General features: G+C 47.0%; 1 protein-coding gene across 3 annotated transcripts in view; it reads left to right on the top strand.

The window, feature by feature from the left end:
- CB1H4orf50 (chromosome B1 C4orf50 homolog) overlaps nucleotides 1–8,933 on the top strand; it is a 109,589-nt gene extending 100,656 nt beyond the window's left edge. For 2 of the 3 annotated variants that reach the window (XM_086705488.1, XM_086705489.1), the window contains one exon: nucleotides 3,744–8,933. In XM_086705488.1, coding sequence (XP_086561614.1) covers nucleotides 3,744–3,806 — 63 coding nt within the window. In that variant the 3' untranslated portion in view covers nucleotides 3,807–8,933. The remainder of the gene's footprint in view (nucleotides 1–3,743) is intronic. The other variant, XM_086705487.1, reaches the window with a different exon arrangement.
- The last annotated feature ends 5,873 nt before the right edge of the window (nucleotides 8,934–14,806 follow it).

Below are 14,806 nucleotides of genomic sequence, written 5' to 3'. Positions count from 1 at the left end.
TCAAGTTACATGGTGGGAAGGGACCTTACAGTCCACTGGCTAAATTTTCCTCCAAATGCAGGAGTCCTCTTCAATATTCTCAATTTCCTCTTATATGTCTGGTATATAGTAGGTACTTGATAATGAGTAAATGAGTGAATGAATGAATAAATGAACGAGTGAGTGAATGACTTAGTGAATGAGTGAATGAAAGAATGCATGCATGAATGAGTTAGTGAGTGCATGAATGAGTGAGCGGATGAGCTAATGAATTAATGAGTGAATGAGTCAGTGAGTGAGTTAAGGAGTGAATGAGGGAGTAAATGAGAGAGTGAATTGAGTGAGTGAGTGAATGAGTTAATAAGTGAGTTGAGTGAATGGATGAAAGAGTGAATGAGTGAGAGAATGAATGAGGGAGTGAATGAGTGAGTGAGTGAGTGAATGATTTAATGAATGAAAGAGTGAGGGAGGGAAGGAGGGAGTGATGATTAGTTCTCATTGTTAAGAAGTTCTTTACTCTTGGCTGACACTTGCCTCCTGCTAACCACCACTTTCTGAGCTAAGTCCACTCACTGACTCTACAAGGATTCACAGGATCACACTCTCCTCCTCCCCTGGTGTCTTCTCACATATTGGACCCACAGTGACCTGTTCTCTCGTCTTCAAACATGCCAACCGGGTCCTGCCAAGTTTGTTCCCATCTTGATCTTTTTGCCTGCCTGCCCCTTCTGCCTAGGGCTCTTGACTCAAATTTCTTTTCATGGCTGGATGCTCCTTGTTATTTCAGTCTCAACTCAAATATCACCTCCTCAGAAAAGCAATTTATAACCTGTAAGTCTAGAGTAACCTCCTCTGCCCCTTCCCCTCTCTGTGCTGAATCCTGGGTGATTTCTGCAGATCTGTCTTCCAGTTCACAAGGTCTTTCTTCATCAGTGTCTAGTCTACTGTTTAACCTGCCCATTGAGGTCTTCTATCAGTTACTCTATTTTATATCTATAGAATGTAGTTGTGAATGTTGTAATCATTCTTGTTTTAAAGTCCTTTTTAGAGTCCCTGTTACATGTAATCCCCCAGAGCGATTTCTCCTATTTATTGTATCTGCTGGCTATCTCTCATGAGTTGTGTATCTTTGTATTGTAATAATTTTTTGCATGTAACTTTATCAGGAAGTATCATCTATGAGTGACCCACATGGTGTTGGAGGTGTGGAGTTGACCCTATAGTGTTTATTAATGGTAGAGGAGTTGTTATGTTAATTTCTTGATGAATGCAAGATCAGTGCAAGGATTTGGGCACCAACCTCATGCATGACGTAGGCAAGAGATGATTATTTCTTTTTTAAAACTTATTTATTTATTTGGTGGGGCGGGGCAGAGAGAGCGGGAGATAGAGAATTCCAAGCAGGTTCCACACGGACAGAGTGGGTCTCGATCTCATGAACAGTGAGATCATGACCTGAGCCGAAATCAAGAGTTGGACGCTTAACCGATTGAGCCACCCAGGTGCCCCAACAGATGATGATTTCTTATGTTTGGTGTCACTCTCCTTATTCCAATAAAGAGGACTTTGCTCTGAAAGATTCATACATAAGCATCATGCAGTGCATCAGTGCCCAAATGCCTGGTACCTGATGCATGAACATAATGCATGAAAATCACCCAGCTTGATTCATAAGCATGAAATTCACCGAAAACAGATTTCTGAGATTGCCTCCTCGATACCAACTCCCTAAGTCTGGGGTTGAGCCCAGGAATCTGAATTCCTGTAAAGTTCTCTAGGGGATTCTGATGCATAGTGAAGTTTGGGTACCAATGATCCTATAAGCTTTGAAGACTGGAATTGAAATTATTTTTGTCTTATTTACTTCAAGTGAAAAGATTTAAAGCACCTTATAAGATATATGAAAATGCATTTTGAAAAACAGACTTAGAAAACATCTACACAGGGTACCTGGGTGGCTCAGTCAGTTAAGCACCCGACTTTGGCTCAGGTCATGATCTCACGGTTTGTGAGTTTGAGCCCCATGTCAGGCTCTGTGCTGACAGCTCACAGCCTGGAGCCTGCTTTGGATTCTGTGTCTCCCTCTCTTTCTGCCCCTCCTCTGCTCACACTTTGTCTGTCTCTCTCTCTCTCTCTCTCAAAAATAAACATAATAAAATAAAATAAAAAAGCAAAGAAAACACCTACACAAACAGATAACAGATAACCTAAGTAAGTGTGATCTGACTTTATTTACTCCAATACTAGGGCACACAGGAGATGCTATGGTTGGCATCCTCACCAACATCCATATCATGGGTGTGGTTGTGGACCATGCATGACCCACCATTATCCATTTCTGGAGACCCTGGGCATTACTGCAAAGCCCACCCCAGTGAAGTCAGTTATGGGCAGTTGTGGCACTCCAAAGGGAGCTGCTCTCTGATATGGCTTTGCTGTTTCTGGGATCCCCTTCTGCAAACTGTCAGGCTGCCCAAATGCATTTACTGACTGTCAGCCCCCTTTGTTTCCTGGACCACCCTCTGTCTGGGCAATGAAGGCTCCTCTTCGCAAGCCGATGTGCCTTGCTGAGCTGTGTTCTTTTGGACCTCTAGGCTTCTGCCCCAGCTGTTTCCTCTGCCCAGAAAACTTAAGACTCCATTCAATTATCTCTGTCTCCAGGTAGGCTCTCTCCTCTGCTTCCTTGATTTCCTTCCTTCCTTTTATCTGTTATTAATTGACCCCTTACCATATCTCAGCCCTGCACTGGAGCTCCCCAACTTCCCTGCATCCCAGCATCTGCTCCACTGCAGACCCTCCCAGCCTCACATCTCGCCGTGCTTCCCCTCCACTCTCTGCTCTCTCCACACCAGCTTCTTGTGCTCCCTCTCTCTCTCCATAGGACTTTTGCATAGGCTTCACCCTTCTCTGCCTGATGAGTCCCCCCCCCACTCTCCTCTTCTCCCCACAGTGATTGTCATCTCCTGGTTCCCTATGGTTGTCTCATTCTGCCTTCCTTCTTCACTTCTGCCCTTTTGTGATTCCTAGATTACCCTCTGTCTCCTCAACCACACTGGAGACTCACAAGGGCAAGCCCTGTAACCTCAGCGCCTAGCACTAAGCCTGCCATATAGCAGGTACCCAGTCTTGAGCAGATGAAATGAAGACATCCTTGAGAACCTCAATCTGTCTCTTCCTTTGGACCAGTTCTTAACCTTCTATTGGCCATTGGCCCCTTTGAGAGTCTCATGAAAGCTAGAAACCCTCTCTGCACAAATACATGTGAGCATTTATTCCATATTATTTCAAAATTGAAAACCACTCCAAATAAAGAGGCCGCTGTCTATTAATTCCAAGCTAAGATTCTTTTCCTGAGAGAGCAGCTGGTGAATTGTGTCCAGATATCATGATTGAAGGCCACCACATTAAAAATTTTTTTTCAGTTTTTTATTTATTTTTGAGAGACAGAGAGAGACAGAACACGAGCCGGGGAGGGGCAAAGAAAGAGAGAGACACAGAATCCGAAGCAGGGTCCAGGCTCCAAGCTGTCAGCACAGAACCCGATGCGGGGCTGGAACCCATGAACCATGAGATCATGAGCTGAGCCAAAGTCAGACGCTCAACCAGCTGAGCCACCCAGGCGCCCCTAAGCCCACCACATTTAGAGATAAAAATGGGCCTCCCAGCATCTTCAAAGGCTGGTGCTTTCAGATGGCATCATGGGGGTGCCATGCTGGCTGGTATGTCCCCTTTAAAAGCTCATCTCCCTACTTTTGTTGTTGCAGGAAAGAAGACAGCACAGAGGCACGCACATCCCACTGAGGAATATTTATATCCCTCCCGACTGACTAACAGAGCAGCAGTGGCCCCAGGATTTGTGGTTCCTTCCAGGGACCTGAGTTACAAGCCAGAGGACTGTCTTCCTATTCTAAGTCATTCATGGGAATATCTCTCTTCTGTATAATACCAACCAGGGGACCAAAGGATGGCTGTTGACTATCAGAAGCTGTATGTATTGGCACGGGGTGGTGGGAAGAAGCTTGGGTCTGGAGTCCCAACGTCTTGGCTGGCTTTGCCCCTCCTAAGCTGTGCCACCTTGCCCAAATTACTTCGCACGTCCACTTCTTTACCTGTCTGAGGGTTTAAACACCTACTTGACAGTTTTGTTCTGACAGCCAAATGAGCTCATGGCTACAAGAGTGTTCTGCATCCCGTACGATGCTTCCCACACGTCAGGGATCGTGGCTGTTTGTAAATGTGATTCTCTCACTCATGTGACTGACCACACCCTGCCACAGCTACTCATTACACTCACAGTTCTCTGTAGCTGCCACCCAAGGTGGGCGATGCGGTACCATGGCAGGATTATCGTTTTTGCGGTCTCAGTGGTCATCTTGATATTATAGAGCTCCTGCGGAAGCCTGAGCTAAGGTGAAGGTTCTAACCTGGGCGAAAAATTGTACACATGTGAGCACTTCCCTGGGAAGAGGGGCCATGGGTTTCATTAGATTCTCAAATGAAACTGGAACCCTCAAAAGCCAAGCACCCGTAGTCTAGGGGGAAAGGACTCCACTGAGGAACCCAGAGACCCAGCTCTGCCTCTAACTGGCTGGTGACTTTGAAGCCTCAGTTCCTGATCTACAAAATGGGTGCAGCCACATGCCCTCCAGTAACCTTCGCAGTCCGGCAGCGGATGAGTCTGTGGCCCCTCCCTGCATGTGTCCTCCCCCAGAGAGGACACTCTTCCCGCTGCAGCAAACACTTGCTGGGTCCCTACTGTGCGGTGAGCTCTGGCCGGCTGGAAGCTCCTGTACCCAGTCTTCTTGCTTCCTGAGTAAGTAGAGAGTTCTTCTAGTCTAACCATATGTCACTTCATGCAACTGTGTCCACAGATTGTCCCCCAGATAACCACAGCACTTCAAAATTCTTAAAGCACTCAAAGCTCATTAAAGAGCATTATGGCCCAGCCACTGTGCAGACTGAGGGGTTTGCTGCCTCTGAAAATACCTCCCTGCAAATTACAGGTCTGTGACACCCTCTTCCTTGGGCAGCCGAAGGCGTAACAGGGACACTGAAGCCTAAGCATCCCCCAGGAAGGCAGAATGAAAAGCAGGTTGCAATGTGGTACTACCTCCATGAGCCGAATTCTTTCCCACCCTGCTGCTACTGGCAGAGATTGACAGTAAGGAGACAGGTCAGGATCTGCCCCAAAGTCCTTGGCCTCAGCAGAGCCTGGGCTGGCTCAGCGAGGGGTAAGTGACAGGCAGGCCCCACGACCCACGGGGCAGATCTCAGAGAGCTCTTAGTCTGTAGCGGGCACACGAACAGCCCTTGGGTCAGATCTGGCTCACAAACACATCCCATTTGGCTTAGGTTTGTTCAAAAAACAGCAGTAGAGTGCGTAAACATAAAATGTACCATCTTAACCCTTTTTAAATGCCCAGTTTAGGACATTCACATGTTGGGCAACCATCACCACCATCCATTTCCAGAACATTTCCATCTTCCCGAACTGAAACTCTGTCCCCATTAAACGCTAGCCCCCTCTTCTCCCCTGCCTCAGCCCCTGGAAACACCCATTGTGCTTTCCATCTTGACAGGTATGATTGCTCTGGAAACTTCATGTAAGTGGAGTCCTACCAGAGTTGTCCTTTGGGGACTATTTCACTAGCCATAATGGCCTCTAGGCTCCTAATCCACATTGTTGCAGGTGTTAGAACTTCCTTCCTTTTTGAGGCTAAATGATATTCCAGTGGATGGACAGGTCACATCCTGTGTACCGTCTACCTGTCGACCGACACTTGAGTTGTTTCCGTCCTCTGCCTCTTGTGAATAATGTGCTGTGAACACAGAAGTACAAATACCTGCCTTGTATTTGTTACTGTTGGGGTAACCAATAGTAACCCCATTGAAAAACCAGAAGATTTCTCATAGAAATACGAATTTCTGGCTTCTCTCGGAAGACAGTGGAACTGGCAATTCAATGTTTCTATGTTCATGGCCATGCTCAGATGAATGAGGCCAGCACACTCCTTTCCCAGCGACAGGCACACTCAGCCTTGGGAGGGCTTCAGGCAACCACACCCTCCCAGGGTCTCTTCTGCTGACCACCTACCTTGCCCGGTCTGCCCAACCCTCTGATCAGATGGCTGAAGATACAGTGACCCCGAGAGGCACAGGGACCTGGGCCCGTGGTGTGACAGGTGGGATGGTGAGTGACTGCTGTCACCTGGGAAAGGCCTGGACTAGGTTCTGGTTCCAGCTCTGCTTCTTGCCTGCTTCAGTGACCTTCACCTTTCTGAGCCTAAGTTTCCTCCTTTGGAAGAAAAGATACCTTCTCCAGCAGATTCATGGAATTATTGTCAAGATAGAAGAAGAAGCTGTGTGGTGACTGGAACATGGCATTACTAACAGCACAGTCCAAGTCTGGAAGCCTAGAATTTGAGGGTCCATTTCCCCCTCTGCAAAATTGGAAAAGGGACCATGCCTCTCCACAGGAGTGTCCTGAGGACTGAGACAGGGACGGTAAAGCATCCAGCAGAGCGCCTGGCACACAGCAGGTGCATCCCACATGTTACTTGGTAACAAGAGAGGTCTCTGTTGGAGGGCTCCAGATGCCCCTTGGCAGAGATCGCAATCCAGGAAGACACCTGACGTCCTGATGTTGTGGGCACAGCCTGGCTGCAGATTCCATCAGCCTGATTTCAAAGCCCACCCTCCACCTTTTATCCGCCAGGGCCTGTCAGCAGCCTCCCTGAGCTGTAGACTGTCCCCTGTTGGAGGGCACACAATCACTGTCTTTGCCAGCACCAGGGGAGACGAGAAACATCAGGTGCCTGGTGCATACTAGATGCTCAACAACAAACGTAGTTCCCCTCCTCCCTTTCCCAAGCAGAAGTCAGCCTCTGAGTTTAAAAAGATGGCGTGTTTTCCAGATGAGTATTAAAGAAGAAGGAGAAGGAGAGGGAAAATATGGTTCTCAGCCCCCACTGGAGTGCCTCAGGGCTCTCCTGTTCTTGGGGTTAAGGTTTGTTGCTCAATGGGATTCATTCATTCATTCAACCAGCACGCATTTATTGAGCACCACTAAATGCCAGGCACCAATGATGGGCCTACCTGGGGTAACAGGAGAAAACAAAACATACCAATCCCCTGCTCTTTGGGGTCGAATTATATCAGCCAATGGGTCAGTTGGTGGATACATGCTCATTAAGTGCCTCTTCTGAGCTGACTTTATGCGGGACCTTGGCCTCACCTTCAAGGCTCATCTCTGTTGCTGGATGGGGGCTGCCTCCAAGCTGTACCCTGTGGATCCTGTGGCTCCTGTGGCAACCCCAGATGTCACCCTTGTCCTGGGTCCCTGATCACCCACCCCTGGTCTTTCTGTCCATTTGTGTTGCTTCATTGACTCGGTCCATTCCAGATTCCCCGAGGGAAGTCTCTGAGCCTCTTTGGGACCCGTGAGGCACCCCTGAGGGGAGCAGTCCATCCCAGGCCCGGTGTGGACCCTGGCAGAGCCCTGCCTGTCTACCTTTGGGCTTTGAGTGAGATGGAAATGTGACCAGAAAAAGCACTTTGCAGACCTCAGTGTTGTGCATATGCTTTCTTCATTTCATTAATTCAATACGTGTCTGCTGTGCACCTACTGTGTGCTGTCACAAACAAGGTGGTCTGTGTCATGACGATTGGAAAAGGTCCCTAAGCTAAGGAAGAGAAGCTTGCTTGTCAGATGGTTGTACTATGCATTCATAAATTATGATTAGCAACAGCCAGGGAGTTGGCATGGCAACGTTTCCCCACAAACTGCCAGGCAGTGTTCTTAAAATAGTTTCCCCGGAGGTGTGGCAGCGGTGGAAACACACAGAGGCAGTGTGGTCTGATGGCTCTGTGGACCAAGGTAGACTCCACTGCCACCTGTGTGTTCAGAAAGGCCATGCCACCCCCCTTCCCGAGCAGACCAGAGGCACGGTAATTAAGATAGACCCGGAAGCATCCATTGTTGGAACTGGCGACTTAACTTGTTATAAATACCCCCGCCTTTCCCCATTTAACAGGGGAGGTAAGGAAAGCGGAGCCCCGAGGGGTTAAGTGACCAACCCAGGGTCACACAGTCATCTGATTGCAGATGTGACTGAATCTGGTTCTGATGTCTTTATAGAGACTTCTCCAACTGTGCTTTTCTGCTTTGGAATTCTAGATCTGGGCCTGATGCAGTTCACTTTCTAATGGGTTACAGTCTGCATGGCATCACTTAGCAACATGCATCGGGTCAAGGAATCTTTCCTTTAGTATAGAATCTATGCCCGGTTTCTCCCTGCGGAAGCCCTGAATCCCAAAATGTCATGGAAACTCACCTGCTTCTTGGCCAGGCTGAGATGATTGTGGTTTAAGTTCATCTCTCCATAGCCTTCCCTACCCTAGTTTCCCGGTGTGGAAATCAGGTAGCAGAGCCTATCCAAAGTTTATGATCTGCTTTGCAATGAGATGACTGTGTGAGTTAGTGACCCCTCATCACAGAGGACGGGGAAGCCAAACCCTTTAAAAGATGAGTTCCCTTTCTTCTCTTTGTGTTACTCAGCAATTTATTGCATAAATTTTATCAACTTGAGAAGGTGTTTTGTCTCTGTTTTGTTTTTTTCTTTTTTTACCTTCAGGCTGGCAAGCTGCTTTTAAGAGATTCACAACTCTTGTTTAATCCAGGGTGAAATTCCAGGACCGGAATGTGAAACTTTGTTGAGCACTATCTACTTCTGAGAATAGGGTGCTAGACACGTGTGACGTATTTTAGAGACTCAACCTTTCTTTCTCTATGTAGATAGGGCCTTGCCGTGGAAAGGGCTCTGGGCTGGGAGCAGGGAGGTCTGCCAACTGAGCTTTGCCAAACCCCCTCTCTAGGCCATTGGTAGGCCATAAAGATTGCCCTAGGTAGTGATAATTCCTTACTGTGATTTCGTGTTGGACTCACCTGCAGAGCTTTTTATTTTTTTTTTTAATTTTTTTTTCAACGTTTTTTATTTTATTTTTGGGACAGAGAGAAACAGAGCATGAACGGGGGAGGGGCAGAGAGAGAGGGAGATACAGCATCGGAAACAGTCTCCAAGCTCCGAGCCATCAGCCCAGAGCCTGACGCGGGGCTCGAACTCACGGACCGCGAGATCGTGACCTGGCTGAAGTCGGACGCTTAACCGACTGCGCCACCCAGGCGCCCCATGCAGAGCTTTTTAAAAACCCAACACACATGCCCCTTTCCAGGCCTTGAAACCAGCCTATCTTGGGTGGGCCCCAAGCGGGGATCTTTAAAAAGGCCCCCAGTGATTCCAACGGGCAGCCAGGGGGAAAAGCATCAAATTGTCCCTTTCAGTTCTGCCATCTCCTGTGTTAATTAAATTCCAAGATGCCACTGGGGATTTCTTCTGTGTTAGACTCATTTATTTTTGCTCCTTGCTAGGAAAGAAATGTGTACTCAGAGTTGATAGGAGGAACCTTCTCATCTTTGGAATGTTTTTGACCATGAGTCAGCTTTGCAACTTCACCTTTAGAGGCCCTTTTAAGCAGCTAATGATCCTTAGGAAAACGAAATGCATGACACCATAGCATTCATTTCTACGGTGGCAGAACCTGACGCTGAACTCCTTTTGGTGGCTGATCACAGCACGCTTACATGGGAGTTCGAATAACAACTGGGTGATGCAGTAGACATCAAGAATGAACCGCTTGTGTACGGCCGAATGCATCCTAAAATCTTCCGGAAATAGATACTCCAAATCCACCGCTATCTATAGCTTTATCAGTTTTGCAACCAAATAGAAGCTGATTTCTGTTCAGCATTTGTGCCAGTGGCCAACTGTGTCCTATCTGGCCTTGAAATAAATTCTTTGGGAATTCTTGATGCCTTAAGGAGTTGGACAAGGAAGACCCCTGGGACTTGTTCATGTATTTAGTCCTCTTCCCTGTTTTAGAAGAATTTCTAAAAAAAAGATAGTGTGTGCCTTGGACCAAAACTTGTTTTTAAGAAGCTGGTAGGCTTAGGATGGAAGGATTGGCTTTCTTTATCCCATTGGATCTTCCCTAAATCCTACTCTGGTTTGAGAAAGCACAGCTCTCATCCCAATCTGACTTTTGCATCCATGGCACAAATGTATTACATGGAGTCATGGAAAGACTAATGGGAGAACTGGTACAAATCAAAGGAAGATTTGCTCCAACACCATTTTTTTTTTTTTTTGTCTTTGAAAAGTATCATCAGGCTATGTCCACAGGTGGATTGATGCTGCATTTATATGATGGTGGAATAAGGGGAGGGGAAGACAAATGAATGAGATTGTTAAAAATGGCGGAAAGCTTGATATCAACTCTGTATCAATATATTCTTTTCTAAGGTAAAGTAATGTAATACCATGTTAATGGATATGACGTCAAAAGTGATGGGGGAATAAATATCTATGCAGTCACAGTATAACTATTAACTGAGACTTTTTCAATGAGGGTGAAGACAAGGTCTGACTCGAATGGAGATCATAGAAGGAGTTATGGGCCAGATACACTGGGTTTGGACTGTCCTCTGCCACCAACTGGTTGTGCAAGTTTGGATGGTGTGCTTACCTCTCTCAATCTCAACGTCCTCCATGGAAACGTCAGGGAAGGTGTGAGCCTTGATGAGATAGCACACGTTTTCTAAAGCACCTGCATATGTTGGCGCTCTGCAGATGTTGGGAACCTTTCCTCACCCCTTGGAAAATGCTCTGATGCATTTCAGTGCCATGGCTGGGCGTGTGTCACGAAGCTGAGTTGTGTGACTCCGTTGGTCTTCCAACTCAGATTGTTCAGGTTTGCACAATCCGCTTTTGATGAGGAGGCAAGGAAGGGACCTGGGTGTCATTGGCAAAGATGATGAACACGGCTTGAGAATTCATCTTGGCAGAATGTCCCTGTTCTCTTCAGTCTTCCAGGGTGACTCCTGGGAGGATATCGTGTGAAAGCTGTGAAGCACAGACAATAGTTTGGAAATTGCAGACTTTCCCACTGGGTCCCAAATGTACAGTGATTCTACACCTTGCTACTGCTTGAGCATTAAAGGAATTTTATATTATATATGGCCATTCATAAACACGAGGGTCAGAATTTTGGCAGAGTTCTGGCCCTCCCCTCAGTTAGAAGTGTGGATTCGCATGGGAGTGGTCTGGCAAAAGGAGCAGAACCCCTTTCCTTCTGGATGCTTTTCAGCAGGAACCTCCCTTGGGTCCAGGAGAAGTGGTTGTCCCCCAGCTCCTGCCTTCAGCAAATGAACAGAGCGCTCAGTCCCTGGAGACACTCATTGGATTCCCGATCAGTTGTGAATCAGGCTCAAAACTCCCTTCTGGGTTTTCAAGATTTGTAATGATTGCTCAATCTTGTGTAAACCAGGCTGGCATTTTCTCTTGTTACCAAGATGTATTTTTCTATGTTAGTTAAATGTATAATTTGTGTAATTTTGTACATTAAAATGTATGCTTTTTCACAATTAAAGGTTTTTTTTTTCCCTTTTGAATGTCTAACTTACTGATGGTTTGTTACAAAGAGTTGTAGACCTTGACACAATACAAAAAGGCAATGAATCCAAGAGTCCTGATTTTTGGTGGGGAATGGTGTCCTTCTTAGAAGTCACATCCACTTTGCACAAATAATGAAGTGACTTCCTTTATGGCCCTTTATATGGCTGTATTAGTTTGCTGTTGCTGTAACAAGTTACCACGAACGTAGGGGCTCCAAACAATACATGTATCTTACAGCTCTGGAGATTAGAAGTCTGCATTGGGTCTCACAGGGCTAAAATCAAGATCTCTGCAGGGCTGCGTTCCTTTGGGAAGCTCTGGGGAGAATTTGCTTCCTTGCCGTTTCCAGCTCCTAGAAGCTGCCTTCGGTCTTTGGCTTATGCTCTCTTCCTCCATCTTGAAAGGCAACAGCATATCTCTCTCTGACTCTGACACATGCTTCTGTCATCATGTCTTCTTCTCTGACTCTGATCATCCTGCCTTCCTCTCTTGCTTATAAGGATGCTCGGATTACCTTAGGCCAAACTGGATAATCCAGGATAATCTCCCTTTCCCAAGATCCCAAACGTAACCACATCTGCAAATTCCCTTTTGCCATGCAAGATAACATCTACACAGACTCTAGGGATTAGGAGATGGGGATCTTTGGGAGGGGGATATTATTCTGCCTACCATAATCCGTTATGAACTGATTTGGAGGTAGTGGGGGAAAAAAGCAGACATATTAGAATCAAACAGGCCTGAACTTGAACTGTATCTCTGCCACTCGGTGGCCACACAACTTTAGGCAGCTTGCTTAACTTCTCTGAACCTACACAAAGTGACTGAAATAATCCATTACTGGCCTCACAAATTCATACCTAACAATAAACTACATTTCCCTTTCCCTCATTTTTTTTTGGGAAATCATTCTTTTTACAACTGATACTTAAAAATTTTTTTTTGATGTTTACTTATTTTTTAGAGACAGAGAGAGAGAGAGAGAGAGAGTGGGGAGGGGCAGAGAGAGAGGGAGACACAGAATCCGAAGCAGGTTCCAGGCTCCGAGCTGTCAGCACAGAGCCTGACTCGGGGCTCAAACTCACGGACCGCGAGATCATGACCTGAGCCGAAGTCGGACGCTTAACCAACTGAGGCACCCAGGCGCCCCTACAACTGACACTTTTAAAAAACATCTTTTTGTGTGTTTGTTTGCGCAAGAGGGGCCCTGATGGAGAATATGCATTGGAACTGAGTGGCCTCTCCTGTTCTCTCCCTATGGCCATGTGATGACGTGACCCTTCCTGTTTTCTGCCATCACCCCGGAAGCCCTCATGGGCTGACAGGATGAGCTCCTTGCTTATCCTTCCCCCCAATGCCACAGTTTCATTCACTTGTGATCACTCCTTTCCTGGAGGACTGAGAGCAGTCAGAGAACAGGATGGGGAAGGTCACGACCATCCTCTGGCCCGAATGCAGTGTGCTCAGGTTTCCTGGGTTTTTTTCTGCCGGCCTCCGTCAGATACCATTCTCTTGGCTTCCCTGCAGACTGGTGGGTGCATTTCTTAACTTACATCCCCAGCTTGGTTTCTGGCCTCCCTTTCTTTGCTACGCTTGGGTTACTACCTTTGAATGAGGGGACATTGTAGGAAGCACTCAGACAAAGCTGAGCCAAACCCCGGCGTGATCACCTCCTGGCAGTTAACTGGAGTTTCGAGGGTAAGGTGTGTACCCCTCAGTGCTCCAGCTTGAAAATCGAGATGGTATTGTCTGCCACATAGGGCTGGGGAGAGAGCCAGTGCCGTGTAAAGCAGAGTGTAGTGTGTAGAGATGAACGGTGAGTGCACGGACCCTTATGTATACATGGTAGACACTCCATAAAAGTCAAACCCCCCACCTTGTCTGTAGGAGCACAGAGGAGTCCTGAGGAGTAACATAAAGTAACATACAGTGGGTGCCCAAATGCATGTTGGATGCAGGATGAATGATTTTTTGCCCCAGGTTGTATGGAGGACAAGATTCTAACCCCCAAATCTGGACTATCCCAGGCCTGTTCTTTTGTTGTTGTTCCTTAATGTTTATTGTGTGTGAGCAGGGGAGGAGCAGAGAGAGAGAGAGAGAGAGAGAGTGAGAGGGAAAGGGAATGAGAGAGAATCCCAAGCAGGCTACACGCTGTTGGCGCTGAGCCCATCTCGGGGCTCGATCTCACAAACTGTGAGATCACGACCTGAGCTGAAATCAAGAGTCACGTGTTTAACCAAATGAGCCACCCAGGTGCCCCTGCCTCCCCGCCAAGGCTTATTCCTTTATCTCCCCTCTCCTAAAGGGACTACTCCAGCCACACTTCTTGGGGGAGGGTAAAGAGTACTCATTAAGATGCAGATTTTGGGACCAGACTACTGTGTTTAAGTCCTAAGCAGCATCATTTACCAGCTGTGACCCCAGCCAAGTCACTTATCTCTCTGAGCCTTAGTTTTCTTATCTGTAAAATGAGGCTACTTACATCAAAGATTGCTGTGAAGCTTAAAACAATGACTATATGTAAAGTGCCCACAATGGTCCTTGGCATGTGGTAAACTCTCTGTAAAGGGGAGCTATTGTTTTCCTTTCTTGCTTCTGGAAAAGGTGACTTCCCCTCCTTCTTCCTTGTCCCACTGCCTCCTAGTCTTGACAGCTGCCTCGCCCTTTCCTATGGCAGGAAGTGTTTTCTTGGAAAGCAGTGGGATCTCTGGCACGAGGGGTATTTAAGCAAGGAGAGACTGCCTTCTCAAAATGTTGAGAGCAGGCACAATCATGGAAGATTGACCTCAAAAGTTCAGTCTAACTCATATTCTTGGATCCTCTGGTATTTCTACGGGTTTAGTGGCTATGAATATTTGTGAAGCTTTAGGAGAAGCTTCTAGGTGGGCTTCAATATGAGATTTCCTTGCCTGGGATATACTGGGAATAGTGTTTCCCAGGACAGTTGGAAGTTTTTACTGAAAACACTAGCAATGAAGCCTAGAGTCCCCCAGACCTCAAGAGGATTATTTGTGACAGAAATCTGTCCAGGGTACTCAGGGACAAAGGAGTGAGGAGGGCAGCATGGAGGATGGGGTGGATAGAAGGGGGGGGGGGTTGGTATTCTCTGTTCTTATGCTTTTTATGGTCAGTACTCCCTGCACTGAAGTCATATCTGCTTCCTGAAGGCAAGGGCTTTATAAATACTCATTGTTATGTCCCCCGCATGGAAAAGGGACTTGCTACATGGCCACTGAGCTCCAGACCTGGCTGAGTAGCAGTACGATCCGAGGCACTAGACATCTGCTTCACTACTCCTCTCCTGTTTCCTCATCTTC

The sequence above is a fragment of the Puma concolor genome, chromosome B1 (genome assembly GCF_028749965.1).
Source record: "Puma concolor isolate L17-30 chromosome B1, mPumCon1.1.hap2, whole genome shotgun sequence".
NCBI lineage: Eukaryota > Metazoa > Chordata > Mammalia > Carnivora > Felidae > Puma > Puma concolor.
The sequence above is the reverse complement of the archived record's forward strand: the minus strand, read 5'-3'. Positions and strand labels throughout refer to the sequence as shown.